At 39.8% G+C, this 18,378-nt stretch overlaps 2 protein-coding genes across 2 annotated transcripts; one reads left to right on the top strand and one right to left on the bottom strand.

Moving 5' to 3' along the window:
• Window positions 1–5,087: 5,087 nt before the first annotated feature.
• On the bottom strand, window positions 5,088–9,810 carry LOC308394527 (cytochrome P450 2J2-like). Its single transcript, XM_080878888.1, has 9 exons — window positions 9,575–9,810; window positions 9,090–9,252; window positions 8,423–8,576; window positions 8,160–8,316; window positions 7,898–8,074; window positions 6,855–6,996; window positions 6,540–6,727; window positions 6,315–6,456; window positions 5,088–6,205 (listed from the first exon to the last, which is right to left on the bottom strand). The coding sequence occupies exons 1-9, from the start codon at window positions 9,755–9,757 to the stop codon at window positions 6,030–6,032; spliced, it is 1,482 nt and encodes a 493-aa protein (XP_080735014.1). The 5' UTR covers window positions 9,758–9,810; the 3' UTR covers window positions 5,088–6,029.
• A 1,747-nt stretch (window positions 9,811–11,557) lies between these two features.
• On the top strand, window positions 11,558–17,295 carry LOC308394531 (cytochrome P450 2J4-like; the record flags this gene model as incomplete). The annotated part of the gene is made up of 9 exons (XM_080878892.1): window positions 11,558–11,743; window positions 14,597–14,762; window positions 14,851–15,003; window positions 15,102–15,262; window positions 15,382–15,558; window positions 15,647–15,785; window positions 16,589–16,776; window positions 16,872–17,013; window positions 17,120–17,295. 9 exons carry the CDS (start codon window positions 11,558–11,560, stop codon window positions 17,293–17,295), a joined length of 1,488 nt encoding a protein of 495 aa, XP_080735018.1.
• Between the last annotated feature and the right edge of the window lie 1,083 nt (window positions 17,296–18,378).

Raw genomic sequence — 18,378 nt, 5'->3', positions numbered from 1 at the left:
AGTTCTGTTTATTGGAGCTCCTCATTTCCCCTTCCCCTGGATCTTAGTCTCATTTGCCCTTTGCGTTCCACGTCTCATGTTGTCAAGCCCATGTTGTTTGGTCTGTCTCATCATGTTTCCTGTTTTATTTTGAAAGAGTCCTCTGTTTTTTGTTCATTGCATTTAGTTTCACGTCCCCTGTCCTGTCATTAGGTTATGTGTGTCAGCTGTGTCCTCATGTGTCTCCACTTCCTCTGATCACCTCATGAGTGTATTTAGTCCTCAGTCTTGCTGTGTTCAGTGTCAGTGTTATCTCCCCTACCCCTTGTCAGAGTTTCCCAGCCATAGTAAGTCATAGTTTGTATATTGTTTAGTCATAGTCTAAATCTCAGTAGAGTCATAGTTTCCCAGTCTATGTTCAGGTTTTCCCTCAGTTACTTTGCTGTTAAGTCCAGTTTTGTGCCCTCGCCTCTGTCTGCTCTTGGGTCCTCTACTCACTCCACACGGTCTGCCCCGGCAGTCCGTGACACCAGCCTTATTAGGAGAATATTATGGTCAACCATATCGAAGGCAGAAGTTAGATCTAATAAAACTTGAGCCACAGGGTGCCCTGAATCAGTGGTTAAAAACTCTCAATAAAGCTGTCTCGGTATTATGACAAGGTTTGAATCCAGATCGAAATTTGTCACTGACACCGTCTCTAGGAAGGACTGTAGTTGCTGGATAACTATATTTTCTAAAAATCTTAGACATGAAGTTAAGTTTACAAATTGGCCTGTAATTTGAAAGAGCGTTGCCATCAGAGTTGCTTTTATTAATATCAGGTTGCACGACTGCGTGTTTGAAGGCAGTCGGAACACAGCCTGATGACAATGAAGCGTTCATTAAAATTGAGATACAGGGTCCAATAGTAGTCAGAGCATCCTTAATGATGCGGGAAGGAAGAATGTCATTTAAAGCTTTGGAAAACTGAAACGGCCTGGACTCTGTCAAGCAACGGAACCACACCCTCAGCGGTGCTGGAGGAAATCCAGAACAGGCAACCCAAACTGGCACTTGGAAGGGTTGATGATCAGGCCGTGCGCTGCCAAACGCTGGAAAACCTGGCGCAGATGGGACTCGTGCTGGCTCGCCGAGCAGCTGGCCACCAAAATATCGTCCAGGTAAACAAAAACGAACGGCAGCCCACACAAAACGGAGTCCATCAGCCACTGAAAGGTCTGGGCGGCACCTTTCAGGCCAAACGGCATGCGCAAAAACTCGAACAAGCCGAAGGGGATAACGTCTTAGGCGCGCACGGTCGAGGTCCCGGCGAGATTGGCGGAAAAATCCTGAATGTGGGGGATGGGGTAACTGTCATTCTCCGTGGCATTATTTCAACGGCGGAAATCTCCGCATGGCCGCCACCGACCGTCCGATTTGGGCACCATGTGAAGCGGAGAGGCCCATGCACTGTTCGAGCACTGTACAATGCCAAGGCGCTCCATGGCTGCAAACTCTTCCCGAGCGACGGACAGTTTTGCGGGGTTGAGGCGGCGTGCGCACGTGTATACCGGGGGCCCGACCGTGGGAATATAATGCTCAACCCCGTGCTTCGTTACCATGCTAGAGAAATTAGGGACAGAGAGCGATGGAAACTCTAAAAGCAAACGCTGAAAAGCATTACTGGTGGTCACTACATTAGCCCGAATCAGGGGCTCGGCTGCACGAGTAAAACAGGGTAGCGAAGAAAATGAGAGATCATCAATTAAACGTCTGTTAGCAACATCGACAAGCAGTCCATGGGCACACAGAAAATCAGCACCTAAGATAGGTACAGAGCTAGCGGCAACAACAAAGTTCCACTGGAAATCCTGGCCATGAAAACAAACAGTCACCAACCTTTTCCCAAACGTTGTGATGGGAGAGCCATTAGCTGCAATGAGCTGCGGCCCACAGTTTGCTGCTAGCCTGTCGGCAACGGTCAGGGGAAGGAGGCTCTTCTGGGAGCCGGAGTCCACGAGAAAACGTCTCCCAGAGCGTGAGTCCTCTATGAAGAGCACCCTTTCTGTATCTGTATCTTTCTTCTTTATTCCTCTCCCAACTTCAACTGAACACATCGCGCCACAAAACACAGCAACACACTTCCTCAACACTGGTTATGAGTGGAGCCCTCTAGTGGTCCACCACAATATCTTAATTTTGGTTTCTGACAAAAGATTAGCATACTGAATTAAGCTATTAAAGAATTGAAGCTAGCAAAATAGCTCATGTGATGTGCACAGCTTGTTAGTATGAAGCAAATAACAAAGTAATTTGGTAAAGCAAATATATTTATTACACTTTACATTACAGTTTTTAATGAATTACTAGACTGGTATACAAAATGGTCTTAAAAAATCTAATTTTTCAGATGTATATGAATAAAAAATGTTGTAGTTTAACAGATATTTTAAGGTGCCCATCTTGTCTCAAAATCTATTTTGGCGATGTCAAACATATAGCACCACTATCTGCTAGATGCCTTTCTTCAACATTGTCTAGAGCTTTCTAAACTAGATTTAAGAACAAATGAAACTCTGAAACTGTGCATTGTAGCTTTCACATTGTACATAATATAACTGAGACCTGCAAATCCAGGACTTACAAATAGGGAAATTAGTGGAAGACAGTGGCTTTCAACTGGAACTCACTAAAATAGTTTTCTAGATTAAATATGTATGTGTAAATCCAAATATCACAATTTATTTTTAAAAAGTTAAATAATGACTTTGTAGTACAGTAACGCCAGTCAGTGATCACAAACAAACATCCACAGTACCAGTGCTTGGTGTTGTTATAATATTAAACAATCTTCGTCTTTTTCCTCTTCTTTTGACTGCTCGGTTTAGGGTCAGCACAGGTGATCAGCCGACATCTCACCCTCTCTCGCGAGAAGAGGTTTGGACCAGCCTTGAGGCCGACCTGCAGGAACAGTGTAAAGATTTCACCACAAAGGAGCCAGCAAAGACAAAGAGCCTCCTTGTCTGTTCATTGTCTTCAGACTCTGATTCAGATGAGTAAGCCCTGTGTAACAGGGCCCTGAGTTTGTACAGAGCAGGATCCACTATCAGCAAGAAAGACTAATACTATCTTTAAATCAACCTCTTCATCCAAGGTTGCAATGCTGTAGATAAATCACAGAATATGCTGGAGAATATTCCTCAGTAAGTAATTCTGGATTCATATTAGTAAATTTAGTCAGGAGTAAACATGTGGAACTCAAGATTATGGCAACTAATTTTCTTTTCAATGAATGACACTACCTAATATTATAAAAGCATCAAAATTATAATTTCATGCTTTACAAGTACTACAACTGCTTTTTTTTTTTTTTTTTTTTTTAAGAAATAGTCATACTTGCTGATGATCATCTAAGTGCATTTGATCACCAGCTTTACCTTCTTAATTCATTTGGAAACACTAAAGATGTTTGAAATTTTCCAAACTGCTTCTGCATTTTAGCTTAATGTTTGTTAAATAACTTATGAGTCACTGCTGTATGTAATGTGTTGTTTTTCATGTGAGGTTGTATTTGCCTAATTTTACAACCTGCTATTAACCAGGTGATTTTTTTAAATTTACTTTGTTCTCATACCTAAACGGGAAGAAGGTGGACTTTCTTTTTCACAAAATACACATCCTGACAAAGACAATAAGGGGTTCTAATGTCAGCGCGGGACTGAACAAACCTTGCAGAACTGAATTCTGAAAATCCAGGACCTAAAGTCAATGGCTTTCAAGTGGAACTCAACTTATAAAATAAACTAGTAACTCAACTTAGCTAGTTTTCTACATTTGTTGTGCATGTGGCAATTCCAGGAAAACAAACAAAATGTCAGTGATGGGTTGAGGGCGGGCTTTGATTACTGTGTCTGACACGCAACCAAAAAAATTCTCTGCCTATCCAAAATACATGAAAAACAATCTTTTCAACAAAATTTAACATAATAACGGGAACAAAATATATTTAAATGATCAAAGTAATCAAAAGGGGAACACATATTCTCCCTTGCATAGTTGATGAACTGGAGGCTTTTAGACAACAACTAAATCCATGAAAGCCACCAATAAAATGACAATCATAAGCACGTAGTATGCAATTGTTTTATTTCTTAATGTGTTGATTACCGTAATTGTCGGGCTATAAGCCGCTACTTTTTGCACAAGCTTTGAACCCTGCGGCTTTTAGTCAGGTGCGGCTTTTCTATGGATTTTCCATGATTTTTGTGATATCGTAAGACGATTTGTTTTGTTTGTTCCGCTGTTGTACGGCACTACGTTGCCTGGCGGAAGGATCGAGGTTCAAGAGTGGTATGTTAGTCACATGTCCGTCCGCCAGGCAACGTAGTGCCGTACGAAGTAGCGCGAAAAACAAACTTCAAAGTAGCGCTACGCATTCAGCGGGAGGCATGGATGACGAGCGGCGATAAACTTGCGAAAAGCAAGTTATGCCCAACTCCACCGGTGGATTCTGACAGCGTGGAAAAGTGCGAAAACATCCACGATCACCAACGGATTTTGAAGGGCTGGACTGCTGCATGATGGAGAGGAGGACACCGCCACGGCCCTTCTGAGGGTGTTCGACTCTGACACTGACAACGAGGATTTCTTTGGTTTTGAAAGTGACAACGAAGGAGAGAAGCGGAGAGTGGATGACGAGGCCACCCTGAGCCTGTTCGTTTCCGACATTGGAGAAGAGGACTTTGGTGGTTTTAGAGCGCAGGAAGAAGAGAAAGATGGTGAATGACTGACTTTTCTTCTCCGTGTCACTGCACCTGAGCCTAAAAGGTAGTCCGAATCTATTTTTCTGGTGTGCTGTAGGTTACTGCTATGTACTACATGTGCAAATATGTACCCATAACTTGTTTTTCAAAATATTAATAAAAGGGGTGTGTCTCCAAACAGCCATCTCTTTCCTGACAATTCCCTTTGTGCATATTCTCTTACATATGATAAGTCAACATTGAAACACCTGCGGCTTTTAGTCAGGTGCGGCTAATGTATGTACAAAACAGGATTTTCCCCTGATTTTAGCTTTTGCGGCTAATATTCAGGTGCGCTTTGTAGTCCGGGAAATACGGTAATACATTTAAAAACATAAGCAGGAAATAGAAAAGCAGCACTCCTACATTTGAATTAATACCCATAAATACAGGGTCTTCTATATAATCACATGTAAAAGCAATTTGCAGCATGCCAGGTTATATGAAGATCAGTTAATTTTTTACAAACAAATCTTCCACTTTTTGGTCTGATCTACGAGGTGTGAATTTTTCACTTTTTTGAATTTTTTGAATTTTGCCCTGTCTTCTGTCTATGATCGAATGGGATCTTGTGTTCATAATTACACACAGTTCAAAAGAAATGTCTCATGGAACCAAATATGTGTTTTAGATGCTAAATATTTAAAGAATGATCACGACTAGACCATGACCTTCAAAGTGTAGCTTTGTATATTTGATATCAAAGTGTAGTTTTGTGTATTTGACTTGGCAAATTTAAAAAACAAATTGTTACGCAAAATGTCCTTCCTGCCGCAATCACCATCCCTTAATCTCTTAATCACTACACTGTGGCCACTCCAGTTTAAACTATGCTGTTGATTATATTTGTTCTCTAGCTGTATATAAAATAGCTGTTGAACAAAATCAAGGTTTTTGTTATATGGTTGCTGATTTTCCAAAATAGTGGAAGAATCAATGTCAAGAAGTCATTCTTGAGGTAAATTACTTAAGAACCCGACTGAAAGTCAGTGACAGGAGATAGTATAAGGGGTTAGGCACACTGCGACAACTTCTAGACAATTTTTTTAAAAAGGCAGCCAACATCAAAAATAGATTTTTGAATGTTATTAAGAAGCCTGGAGAACTATTCCTCAAGACTACTTAAAGAGAGTTACATTAAGAAAGTTGCTTTTTTTCAGTTGCAGGTCAGAATATATATAATAAAAGGTGTTGCTTCTCTTTGGGTTTCTAGTATGCTCATAAAGAGGTTCAGCTTATTGATCTTTATGTTTGAATAGAGTGACATCAGCGAGGCGCTGCCTGCATCCTGAACTCCTGAGGCGTGTGGGTGAAGCCCAACACACCATCCATGCTGGGCATTTCTCCAGGAATGGGAGTGAAGGTGAAGCGTTGGAGCAGAGATGCAAAGAAAAGGAACAGCTCCATTTTGGCCAGGGGCTCACCAAGACACATACGTTTACCTGTGGGGTGACAAACAGAAGTATTTGTTTTTGGTGGCACTCATTTTCTAAAATGGGAATTCTGATTATTGTTGCTAAAGAACAAAAAAAAAAGTAGATTTAAAATGACCTGCTGCAAATGGCAAGAATGCATCTCTTTTTCGAAACTGGCCCTGTGAATCCAAGAAATGCTCAGGATTGAAGACATCTGGAGTCTCCCACTCATTCTTGTCAAACAGCACGGATGCAAGAATCATAGTCGTAGCTGTGCCCTGAAAATAAGTTTTACAATCTTTTTGATATTAGCTGTTTAGAAATAACCATCTCTGTGTGAGTCAGGTAAATCGTCACTTACCTTAGGAATGAAGTATCCTCCCAGTGTAGTGTCCTTAGTGGCACGTCTCGGGAATCCCAGGGGAGCAATATTTCCAAACCTTTGGACCTCATGGACAACAGCATCAGTGTACGGCAGGTTGGGTCTGTCAGCCAAGGTGGGCAGGCGAGACTGTCCGATCACTCTGTCTATCTCTGCCTGGACTTTCTCTGAAAATGTAAGCACAGTAAGGACTAACACAGACAGTTCACTGCTCATCATGGTTAAACTCTCATCAACAGTCTCAGTCCTTCACTGAAATACATCAATGTTAAGTGTTATTGATTAGACTCTGACCCTGTATCTCTGGGTAGGTCAGCATGACTATAAGGGCCCAGCGCAGGGTGGTAGCAGTTGTTTCTGTTCCAGCCTCAAGCAGGTCAAGGGAGGATAACGACAGTGTTTCAAGGTTGAAGCCAGCCTGGGGATCCATTTGTTTCTAATGTAACAAAAAAGTACTGACATTATTCAAAGTGATGAGCTGATTTAGGCTATTTTACACCACCACTAAATATATTATTATTTAACAGTATGTTTTACATTTTCTTGACAAATTGTACTCATAATGAATAAGTTGCCCTAACTTAGTTATTTTAAGTAAGCTTTATGTCATTTTTCACAATTTTTTTACATTTTGGGAACTAATTGGATTTTCCGGTGTACTCTCCAGAAGCATGTTCAGAGTATTCACCACCATGGCTAATTGAAACTCCTGGTTCATATAAGCATTTAGATATTTTATCAATTTTCAAGTGACACTGATAATAATTCTTTAGGGAATTAAAAGTGGTATTTTGGTGAAGAACTAAACAAATTTCATCAGCAAGTAATGCACTGAAACTGGACTAAATCTTTTTTAGTCCAGTTTTTGCTTGTATTACAGTTTGGTGTGTCTGATATACCCATTTTGTTGCTGTTCCTGCATCAAAGTTGCAACTGACAAATCACACTGTTGTGATGTCATAGTGTACCTTTGCAAACTAGGGATAAAGGGAAAAAATAATTTATAAAATATAGTTAATATATTATCAAGCTGGGCTTGCTGTTTGCCAGTCATATTAGCACTGACTAAGTGTAATGCAGCATTTATGTCTTGACATTTTTTTCTCACATTTTTCTCACATTAACATAGAAAAAACTTTGTGTGTGTGTGTGTGTGTGTGTGTGTGTTTCTTTTCTTTACAATGATATGTGCTTTAGTTGTAAATATAAATTAAATTTTAAACTATCTATTTTGAGCAGAAACTGCTGGCTTTGTTCACTTTGTTCAAGGATGCAAAAGCATGCAATTCTTGACCTAACAGGATTCACAAGCTTTGTTAGAAATGCCTTCATATTACCTTTTCCATCTCTGACAGATATGTATCAATAAAGTCACGAGGGTCTTCAGGGTTCCAGTCCTCCTGGTGCTTTTCTATTTCCTTCTTTACAAATGCCAAAAGCTCCTTATAGTTGTTTTGGATAGTCTGATGAGGCCCTGGCAGGTGCTTCATCAAGTCAGGAAAGGCATCAAGGAGCTGTTGATGACGACAGTCTCTCAGAACAGCAATAGACCAACACAGCTTATTTTGTTATTACTACAATAGTTTACATAAGGAATACCTGTGCTTGTGCTGAACCAGAAAGCACAATAGCCTCATTGTCCAGCTCCAGAATTTTGCGATAATTTGGATCAGTGTATTCAAAGCGATGCCCAAAGACCACACAGCATATCACATTGCTCACTGAATTTGTTATGGTGTAGTGTGGGTTGAATGGTCTTCCTGTGAAGATGTCAAATTTAACTCAGGTCAAGAGAAATCCTGCTATAGAAATGATTTCAGTGCACAACAAACAGCCCAACTGAGTGAATTCCCGAACTCTACTTGCCTTGCTCCTCTTTGAGAGCTTCACAAAGGAAGCTGCACTCCACTTCAATGTACTTCTCCAGTGCCTTCTGGCCCTCTCCAAAGTAACGTAGGTGAGTGTTGGCAAACTTCCTCTGCTTCCTCCACAGGTAGCCATTGCTCAAAGATATGCCTATGACAATATTATATAGAATAACTAACAATTAGTTTCTGCTCAGTTATACTTCTGTTTTTCCCACAAAAAATATGCTGTATATATATGATGTCCTTTGTAAAATGTTTTCCAACAACAAATGTGACTTCACTTTCATGCTACAGCTATGTCTACTTTCTGCTTATTTTATGACGGAAAGTTAATAGTATACAATCGTATAATTGTTATACTTTATACTCAAAACATATTTAATAATAATACAAATCTATGCAATAACTAGTAACTACAGTTTCATGTAGTGGAGTAATATTTCAAAGTAATATTTCCCTCCAAAATATGAGTTGTAAAATGCAAATACTTCAGTAAAGTATATTCAGATTGTATTTAATTAGAGATTAGATTTAATTTAATTAGAATACTTGGTTACATCATGAGCCCTTTTTGTCAAAGTGACAGACTGATGACACTTGGTGGTGCGGGTGGGAGGGGGTATGTTTGGCAGTTCCTAGACCTTGATGCCCCTATACTCACCAAGACCCTTATAGATAATATGGAAGAGAGGAAGAACTGGTCGATCAATAAAGCTATCCAGCTGATTAACAAGAGCCTCTTTGACCATCTTGTATCCTGCAACGTACACCATCCTCTCACTGCCTCTCTTCACACTGAACACAGGACCGTACGTCTCAGCCAGCTGCAAGCAGGAAAAATTAGGAGGAGAAATGTTTCACAAACATTTTTTTTTTTTCAAAGTAATACCTTCAATATGTAGACAATGACAAATATTTCATTAAGAGACTGAAGTTCCCAAATCCCCCACTGAAACTGCTGACACAGTATGAAAGTGTGACAGTGATGACTAAAAATCTTTTAAGTTGCAATATTGTTATTCTGCAGTTGTGATTTCTTTTGCACTTCATGTGGACCACGTTGTTGTGTGTAAGTCAAACTTCTGCTGGAAAAAATGCATGTGCATACTGTTGCATGCATTACTTTTACATGACTGTTAAGCTCACCTTCATCATTGATTTGAAGTCAACTCCGGTGAAAACATTTCCTAGAAGAGGCAAAGCCCGGGGTCCTGGTGGAAAGTTAAGAGGTCTGCGGTTTCTTATCAAATCAAACAAAATCAGCAATACAAAAGCAAGCAACAGCCAACTACTAAAATTCAGACAGTCAAAAAGAGCTTGAAAAACCATGGTGAAAGTATTGATGATCCTTGTGGAGAACCACACTGATTCTGCAGACAGGGCTTTGGTATGTCTGATGTTATTTGGGTGGAACCTGCAGTTCTGGGAAAACAAGCCCCCGTGTCAGGTTACATAACACTGAAAGCTTTGTGTGAAAATAAAAGGCTGGAACTTGGACTCCTCGTACTCTCTGCTGATTTTAAGAATGTCTTTTAAATGTTAATACCCAGGTTGATTTGTCAGTGACTAATGGTATATTAAAATATAGATTTTGCCAATTCTATGGCATATTTTACAAACATGATTAGTAGATGTTTCACAGTTTAAAATAAGTTTAATTGTCTTAAAGGAGGGAATAACAATGCTGTTCTAAAAAATGGCTGGGTTAAGATGGAATGAATTGCATATCTGTGATGAAACACTGACTAAATTTCTTTATCCATTGTACAGCACTGAACCCTGGAGTTTAATACTAGTACATTTTCCATTATATTATGTCTTCATTGCTTAGGAGTGCTGCTACTCTGCAAACTTATTCATGTTATCACTTCTTTTAGCATCATGTATGACACTTCTAAAACAGAAATTGGAGCCAGTTCCTCTGTGACATTGGTCTTTCATTAAATATATTTGAGTTTCATTCAATAGACTCAGTTAAACAGTGCATTCAAGTTTAAATTTTAATTCTGCCTTCGCTCTTTGTCGTATGTTTGTGGTTTTCAGCGGTTTTATAAGCCTGTTCATGCTTCATGGACTTTTTTGCTACGTAGACCTTCAGAATAAATCAGTCATGACAAAGTTCATATAGAATATTCTCTGTTCAAAGGTGCTTGAGAAACAACGTTTGTGAAATGGTCTGCAAAGCAAATCCAGACCCATCAGGCTCTGTGACCTTACATCTACTCACAGTGTAAATAATGTTCAGTGGAGGCAAATATCAACAAGCAGATTCATGAGCAGAACCCTGGATAATTGCACTATTTGAAAGCAATCAGTCACTTTAATGAATATCCAGCTGAATCTCTGAATCCCTTGGAAGGTCAAATGTGTTTAACTATGAACTCAGAGTGCATCGCAGGATAAAAAGTTCAATAAAAAATTCTTCATACAAAAACATATAACCTGTCGTGTGTGCAAATGTGAGGGAACGTGTGTATGTCCATTTACAAACCACTTTATCACTAACCTGAGAAGAACAGAAAAAAAAGTTTCCCTCCTGCTCCTGCAAGTCAGAAATTGAGACGTGCACTGTAATCTAATCACAGATAAGGTTTTATGCAGGATCAGGACAAAGGGCACTCCTTTTTTATTCTTTGTCCATGAAAACCATGTGACAACATACTACATATATACTATGTATATTTGTGCTGATAATGTGACAATATATCTTAGCTATATAGCAAAAGAAACAGTAAAACCATGATTCCTGGTCATCGTTCATGTGACTTCCACTCAGAAGTATATGAAATTGCAGGATGAATTTACTAGATGACTTTTGTTACCACTGGGCAGTATTTACACTTTGAGTAGATGTAAGTTCAACAGCCTTGAACAAATTCATCCTGCAGAGCTGAGCAAATGGATTGTGTTTTGTAGCCCAGCTTGTTATGTAACCACCATATCACAAGAACCTTTGAACAGACAAGTATTAGTACTGTGCATCATAAACATTTGCATCAGATGAATATTTTATCAAGCATCAGGTTTATAAACCACTACCACTACTTTCTACCAGAAAGAATCACATCTCCAGATTGGAAAGAATCAGCTTTGTTTGAATTTAAAAAAAAAAAAAAAATGAATTTAACAATGTGGTTTTCCAACTTTTTACTGAGCAACGAGGGAGTTTTACTCTCCGTGTTTTTGCTCCTTCTGATCATGTACCACCTCAGAAACAAGAATCCAAGAGATTTTCCACCGGGACCATTCGCTTTACCTTTTATTGGGAATTTCCAGATTGTGGGAAAGAAACACCCACATATTTATTTCAACAAGGTACGGGTTCATGCTTGTATAATATCAGGGGGGTTCTAAGTATAGAGTGCAATTTAAAGTACTGCTTTGTTGTTTGCATGTATACTTGTGTGCTTCTGTCTGCATTGTTCAGTCATCAGGATCAAAACTTTTTGATTTTTGAGATTTTGATTTTGTACTGCAGCAAGATTTTTTGTTTTGTTTTGTTTTGTTTTTTACTGAAATACAGAAAGGAGAGAATACTTCAGAAACAACTCTAATAGATTATCAGAACAACTAACTATAGCTGCAGGGCTCGCAAAATTTCAAAATCCCTGGTAGCCCTTCAGGCAGGGACTCTTCAGTTTTTGGTAGCCCAAAATAAATTTAAGTAGCCCGAATAAAAAAGAGAGCAATTTTTTGATTGATGTTTTGTTTCCTGTTTTGTTTCCGTTACAATATTATACATTAATCAAAAAATTGTTGAAACACAAATGACAACATTGTATAAAAATTACAATCATCAACTCAAATACTTGATTCTAATTGAACAGACATTTCTTTGAACTTGTAAGAACTGTGTAGAACATGAATCAGTCTGTGTCAGATCCTGAATTTGAAATTTCCACGAGTAAGAGGTAAGTGGAACCAAGATAGGCCATTTGCTTTCTGAAGTTTGCAAAGACTGCTAAATTGTGCCAGTGGTAGTTCACTCTTTGCAACATAGTACGCTGTTCTAAACAGATTTTTCAGGTTTATTTTTAGTATGTTATTTGCAATTGGTGTTTGTTCTGGGAAAGATATTGCAGACTGAGCAATAATGCATTTCTTACATTTCTCATGGGTTCTAATGGGGGCCTTTCTTAAAATTACTGGTCCCAGTAACAAAGGCGCTTGTCGACTCAGAAATCGAGGGAAACCAACAACACACCCGGCAGAACATTATGTTATTTACACGGGTGCACATAAGTGGTCCGCATGTGGGCATTCGCTGTCAAAATAAAAGACGCGCACCAGATAAGAAGTTGCAACGCGCGTTTGCATCCATATAAAAGGCTCTGTTTTTGTCCACTAGAGTGGGATTTTCACGGCACATTCTGCACTACATCTCTGTGCATTCATCATGTGTTTGAAGGCAGCTCACCTCCTGCAACCACTTTTCCGAGAATATGCGGTTCTTTGTGATTCAGACTCCTTCTGACATTTCTTTGGAGGTGGAGGAACACCAAAGTAATTGCTTAAAGGAGCTTCTTCGACATCTTTAAGAGTTCTAAACAAATGTCTGTCCTCCTCCAGAAAATCTTATGTACGCAAATGCGCATTGCAACTTCTTATCTTGCGCGCGTTTTTTATTTTGACAGCGAATGTGCACCTGTGGACCACTTATGTGCACCCCTGGTTATTTAGCTTGTCATATTGCAGCCACGTATATTCTTTTGTCCATGAAACCATAAAGCTGCACTTTCTTTTTGCCTTATAGTCTGATTTGTCATAACTTTTCCGTTTTGTGGTAAGCTTTTCTTTGGCTGTATGTCTGTGAAGGTTCTCAGTCATCCAGGTCATCGTAGTCAAAGGAGCTTGCAAAGAAAAGCGTCTGGACTTCTTTAAGTTGCTTGAAGACGTTTCACCTCTCATCTGAGAAGCTTCTTCAGTTCTAAGGTCAAATGGTGGAGAGTCCCAGATATAAACCTAGTGGGAGTGACCCCCCACAGAGGGACAAAAGGACCCCCTGATGATCCTCTAATCGCCTGAGCCAAGGTGTGAAACTGGGCGTGGGTCCCAATCAGCCAGAGTTTCGGGTGTGTTCATTGTGAAACCTGGCCCCACCTTATCATGCGAATTCCTGAGGTCAGATGGCCCAGGATGTGAGTGGGCGTTAAGGTGTCTGGGAAGGGATCTCAAAACTGGATTATAGATGGCAGAGAGTTGGTGTCGTAAACCCCCGCCTTCTTTGGCTGTCACTTCTTCACCCTGACCTGTCTTATTTGGCTCAGCAGAACTAAAATATATATCCTGCTGCTTTTACACACGGACTCACATAAGCTCAGCGATTCTCTGCGCGATCAACCTCTCACATGTTTAAGCTTGCTGCGGAGATTTCACTTGTCATGTTTGCATAGTAAGCTAACGATTGATAAGACGATGTCAGAGGAATTGGTGCGCAAATTATCGTCGCACACCAATCAGTGCTGTCGCTCTCTATGCACAGTTCACGCAATTGCAAAGTGGAAGCAAAAAACAAGCGCAAATTCAAACGATTTCAATATGTCACATATTGACAGTGGCTCATCGATGCCAATGACATAACTACCCAGCTACATTTCCGAAAGAATGCAAAAGCATTGACATATATTTTTCCTTCCTATGATACCCCAACGGGCAGGGCAGAGATAGATTTTGGTAGCCTGACTGGAAAAATCGCTAGCCCCGGGACGTCGGGCTAGCGATTTTGCGAGCCCTGAGTTGGTACTTAGTGCTAATAAGCAGATGTAGGTCTAAGCAATTTCTTCAAATATGGTCAAGCAAACAATTATGTGGAAAAACTGTGGATCCCAGAATTTTAATTATGTAAATTTATGTAAATTTCAGTCCACTTGAATTTCAACAGTGTAAAGTTTAGATTTAACTTTAATAAAAGGCATTCGCTAACTATTAGGTTGATTGAAATTTCTCATAGTCTCAAAGTGAATGGTTGCCTGTCTGTCTGTGTTAGCCCTGTGACAAACTTGCAACCAATCCTGGATGTACGTCTAGAAAATGGATGATAAGATGAAATATTGATTGATAGTCAGTATCCATGATTTCCAGCCTCTAATTACAGCACTTCCCACTAATTTCTTTCTGTAGATTACAAATGTTGTGGTATATCCTTCATGTTTGTTGTGTTTTTTGTAGCTGGCTGAAATCTACGGGAATGTGTTCAGTTTCTGCTTCGGCAGGGATAAAATGGTAATCGTCTCTGGATACAAGATGGTAAAAGAAGCTCTGGTAACACAAGCTGACAACTTTGTGGATCGACCATACAGCCCCATGGGCGACAGGTTTTATTCGGCAAACTCAGGTTTGGAAGTCACTATTTGATGTACCATTCAGTATTGAAATTATTCTCCATAGGTTGTTAAGTTCTTAAGTTGCTTGTGTGTATTGAGATGGTCTGTTCATGAGCAACGGTGGAAAATGGAAGGCACAGAGACGCTTCGCTTTGTCTACATTGCGAGACTTCGGCCTGGGGAAGAACCGCATGGAGCAGTGTATCTGTGAGGAGATCCAATACCTGCAGGAGGAGATAGAGCAGGAGAAAGGTGTTTTATATTAGGTGGAACATAAGCATACAATCCTGCACAAACAGTGCTAAAGCAAAGAATTTGTGCTTTCTTAACAATCGTCTATTTGTCTTCAGGTAAACTTTTTAGGCCAGCAGGCCTCTTCAACAATGCCGTGTCTAATATAGCGTGCCAGCTGGTGATGGGGAAAAGATTTGACTACAGTGACCACAACTTCCAGCTCATGCTGAAGAATCTGTCTGAGATTCTTCACCTGGAGGGCTCCATATGGGCTCAGGTATGTCACAATAATTTCCTTCTGTCACAAAAAGAATGAGAGACAGCACTGTGGCATGGGTGTTGGATTTCTTCTCTCTATCGTCCTTTGAATAACGCTTCCTCTCATCAAATCTCAAGCTCTATGAATCATTCCCCGGAGTGATGAAGCGTTTGCCAGGTCCACATAACAGATTGTTCAGCAATTTTGACAAAGTCAGAGAGTTCATCACTCAGGAGGTGAAAAGCCACAAGAAGGACCTGGAGCACAACAATCCAAGAGACTACATCGACACTTTCCTCATCAAAATGGAGAATGTATGTGGACACTGCATTGCACAAACTGCACTCTACAAATTAGCAATTTGTGTTGTGTCTAATGTGACTTTTTAATTTGTTTGAACAGCTCAAAGAAACTGACCTGGGCTTCACTGAGACCAACCTGGTTTTGTGCTCTGCTGATCTTTTCCTGGCTGGAACAGAAACAACAGCCACCACTTTGCTGTGGGCTCTGGTTTTCTTGATCAGACATCCTGATATCCAGGGTGGGTATTGTACTGGGCTTCATCCGGAGCTTTAAAATAGTTGGAACATAACACTAGTAGCTCTAATACAATTTACTATAAATGCTAACAATAGCAAAAGCAGACCACATATACTACTAATGGAATGCTTTTTATTTGTGTTTAAAACTAATAGTTGGGAAAATGTAAATCCGAACCTGAAAATGGCGCGAGAGAAATTTGTTCCCCAGAATCAATAAAGTCTATTTTCTAGTTCTGTCAATGCAAACGCATCATCACGATTAACGTGATTAAAATTTTTACCACATTTACCCCCATCTGGAGCGCAGAATGTACAAACCTTGGACAAACTGCCCGAAATGCGTTGACAGAGACATTTTGGGGATTTTGAGTCATTCTGTGCTCCAGATGGGTAAAATATGTTAAAAAATTGTCATTGCATTAGTCATAATGACAGATTAATTCACATTGACGCATTAACGTTGAAAGGCCTACAATTATATAACTTTTCTGGAAAACAGTGTTATTGTTCCTAAACATTTTAAAAACTTTTAAAAAAGTTCAAAACTTGAATATTAAGTCATTAAGTAAATTGAATGAAACAATTGCAAGATTACTAGCGTCAGTGCAAAGTTTTACAGCAATCCTTCCACAACTTTGACATATTTGTTAGACATGTCTAACATCCAACAACCAAAGTTTGTCAATGAGTTAACAGGTATTAAATAAAAGATACAAACTAAAAACAATCATCTTATGGGACTCAGTAGCTCCATAGAAGCTTGGGCTAGTTGAAGTTGAACTCTTTCAATTCTCCTTCACAGAGAAAGTCCAGGCAGAGATAGATAACGTGATTGGACAAACCCGCCAGCCTTCCATGGCTGACAGACCAAATCTGCCCTACACCGATGCCGTCATCCACGAGATTCAGAGGATGGGAAATATTGTTCCTCTCAATGCACTCAGAGTTGCTGCCAAGGATACAACCCTGGATGGTTACCACATACCCAAGGTGCATGCAATATACATTTTAAGCTTTGCATGTTTGTTCTGTCAGGTGTTGTTGTTAAAGTGCATCTTTTTGTTATCTTGTGGGGTTTTTTCTAGGGTACCAGTGTGTTGCCTGTACTCACCTCTGTGCTGTTTGACAAGACTGAATGGGAGACTCCAGACACCTTCAACCCAGGACACTTCCTGGATGCTGATGGGAAGTTTGTGAAGAGAGAAGCATTCCTACCTTTCTCTGCAGGTAAAACCCCACAATGAGTGTTTTGTTTTAGCAAAACCTGAACAAGAAAAAAAACATCATCCACAGGTTGTAAACTTGCACGTGTATGTGTTTGTGAATTCTTCAGGGAAGCGTGTCTGTCTTGGCGAAAGCCTCGCCAAGATGGAGCTGTTCTTGTTTTTTGTCGGCTTGCTGCAGAAGTTCACTTTCTCTGTTCCTGATGGAGTGGAGCTGAGCACAGAGGGAGTTTACGGAGCTACACGTGTGCCTGAACCCTTCAAGGTTCACACCAAGACTCGCTGAATTACATTTGCTCATTTTCCATATAGCCAGTGTGTAATAGACAAGACTAAGTGAGATAATTTTCATTAAGGGTGGATTGTTTTTATTTTGTGGGAATAATGTTGATATTATTTTTCAGTATCAGTCTTCATCTGCTGTGTAATTGCTGCCTATTAAACTAACCTGTTCATTTTTTTCATCTATTTTTGATGATTAATGTCATCAATCAAAACCTATTTATAGGTTCTATACAAAATGTATTTCATTAAAAAAGAAAGTTTTGATTATTTTGTTTTTATTGTTAATGTCATGTGTATGAACGTTTGTGGTAATAACATATTCACAGAAAATAATTGACTGATTTGTGTCATTAACTTTATTAAAGCCACAGGTTATGCAACCAAACATTTGGTACTATGCCTTACAATTAATGTTAACTCAAAATAGTACTTTCAAATGTAGTCAGCTCTTTTCACATATGCAAAACATCATTTCAGTTGAATTTTACCTTCAAAATCAACTTATAAAGAGATGGATGACCTTTTGCAGTGTCTCAGTATAATTCAGAATCAGAATCAGAGAGACTTTATTTATCCCCAACCCACGTAGCAGACAGATCTGGCCCGGATCTGGTGTCACGCCAGCATTGCTGGCTGACTTCTGGCATGGTAAGTGGTATTTCATCCAGATATGGACCAGGCCTGGCAATGATGGCACTGTTTATGTGATGGCATGCCATATCTGCCCCGATTATGGTTTGGTTTATGTGGCCCAGGCTCATAGAAAACAGGTCTGGCCCGGATCTGGCATCAAGCTGGCACTTCTGACCGAATGGTTTCATGGCAGAGTGTATCCAGATGTTGGTCAGCTCCGGCAATGATGGCACTATTTATTTATCACCTACTGATCGGAAGGTTAGTAGTTCAATCCCTGGGTCCTCCAGTCTGAACATTGAGAGTGCGAATGTGTATAGTTAGGAAGCACTCAGTTTAGAGAAAGTGTGTGATTGGGTGAATGTAGCATGTTGCATAGAGCACTATGAGTAATTCGGGAGAGTAGAAAAGCTCTATATAAGAATCAGTCCATTCACTGTCTGAACAGAGT

The sequence above is a fragment of the Rhamphochromis sp. 'chilingali' genome (assembly GCF_963969265.1).
Source record: "Rhamphochromis sp. 'chilingali' genome assembly, chromosome: 3".
NCBI lineage: Eukaryota > Metazoa > Chordata > Actinopteri > Cichliformes > Cichlidae > Rhamphochromis > Rhamphochromis sp. 'chilingali'.
This window is presented reverse-complemented; position numbering and strand designations above follow the sequence as displayed.

Bases quoted from the DNA above. Each gene is read 5' to 3' on its own strand.
- LOC308394527 (XM_080878888.1), bottom strand. From the start codon at position 9,757: ATGGTTTTTCAAGCTCTTTTTGACTGTCTGAATTTTAGTAGTTGGCTG. The intron at 8,577-9,089 runs GTGAGTATAGGG...ATATTGTCATAG, and splicing joins TATTATCTATAAGGGTCTTG to GCATATCTTTGAGCAATGGC. The intron at 6,457-6,539 runs GTAAGTGACGAT...ACTTATTTTCAG, and splicing joins GAGGATACTTCATTCCTAAG to GGCACAGCTACGACTATGAT.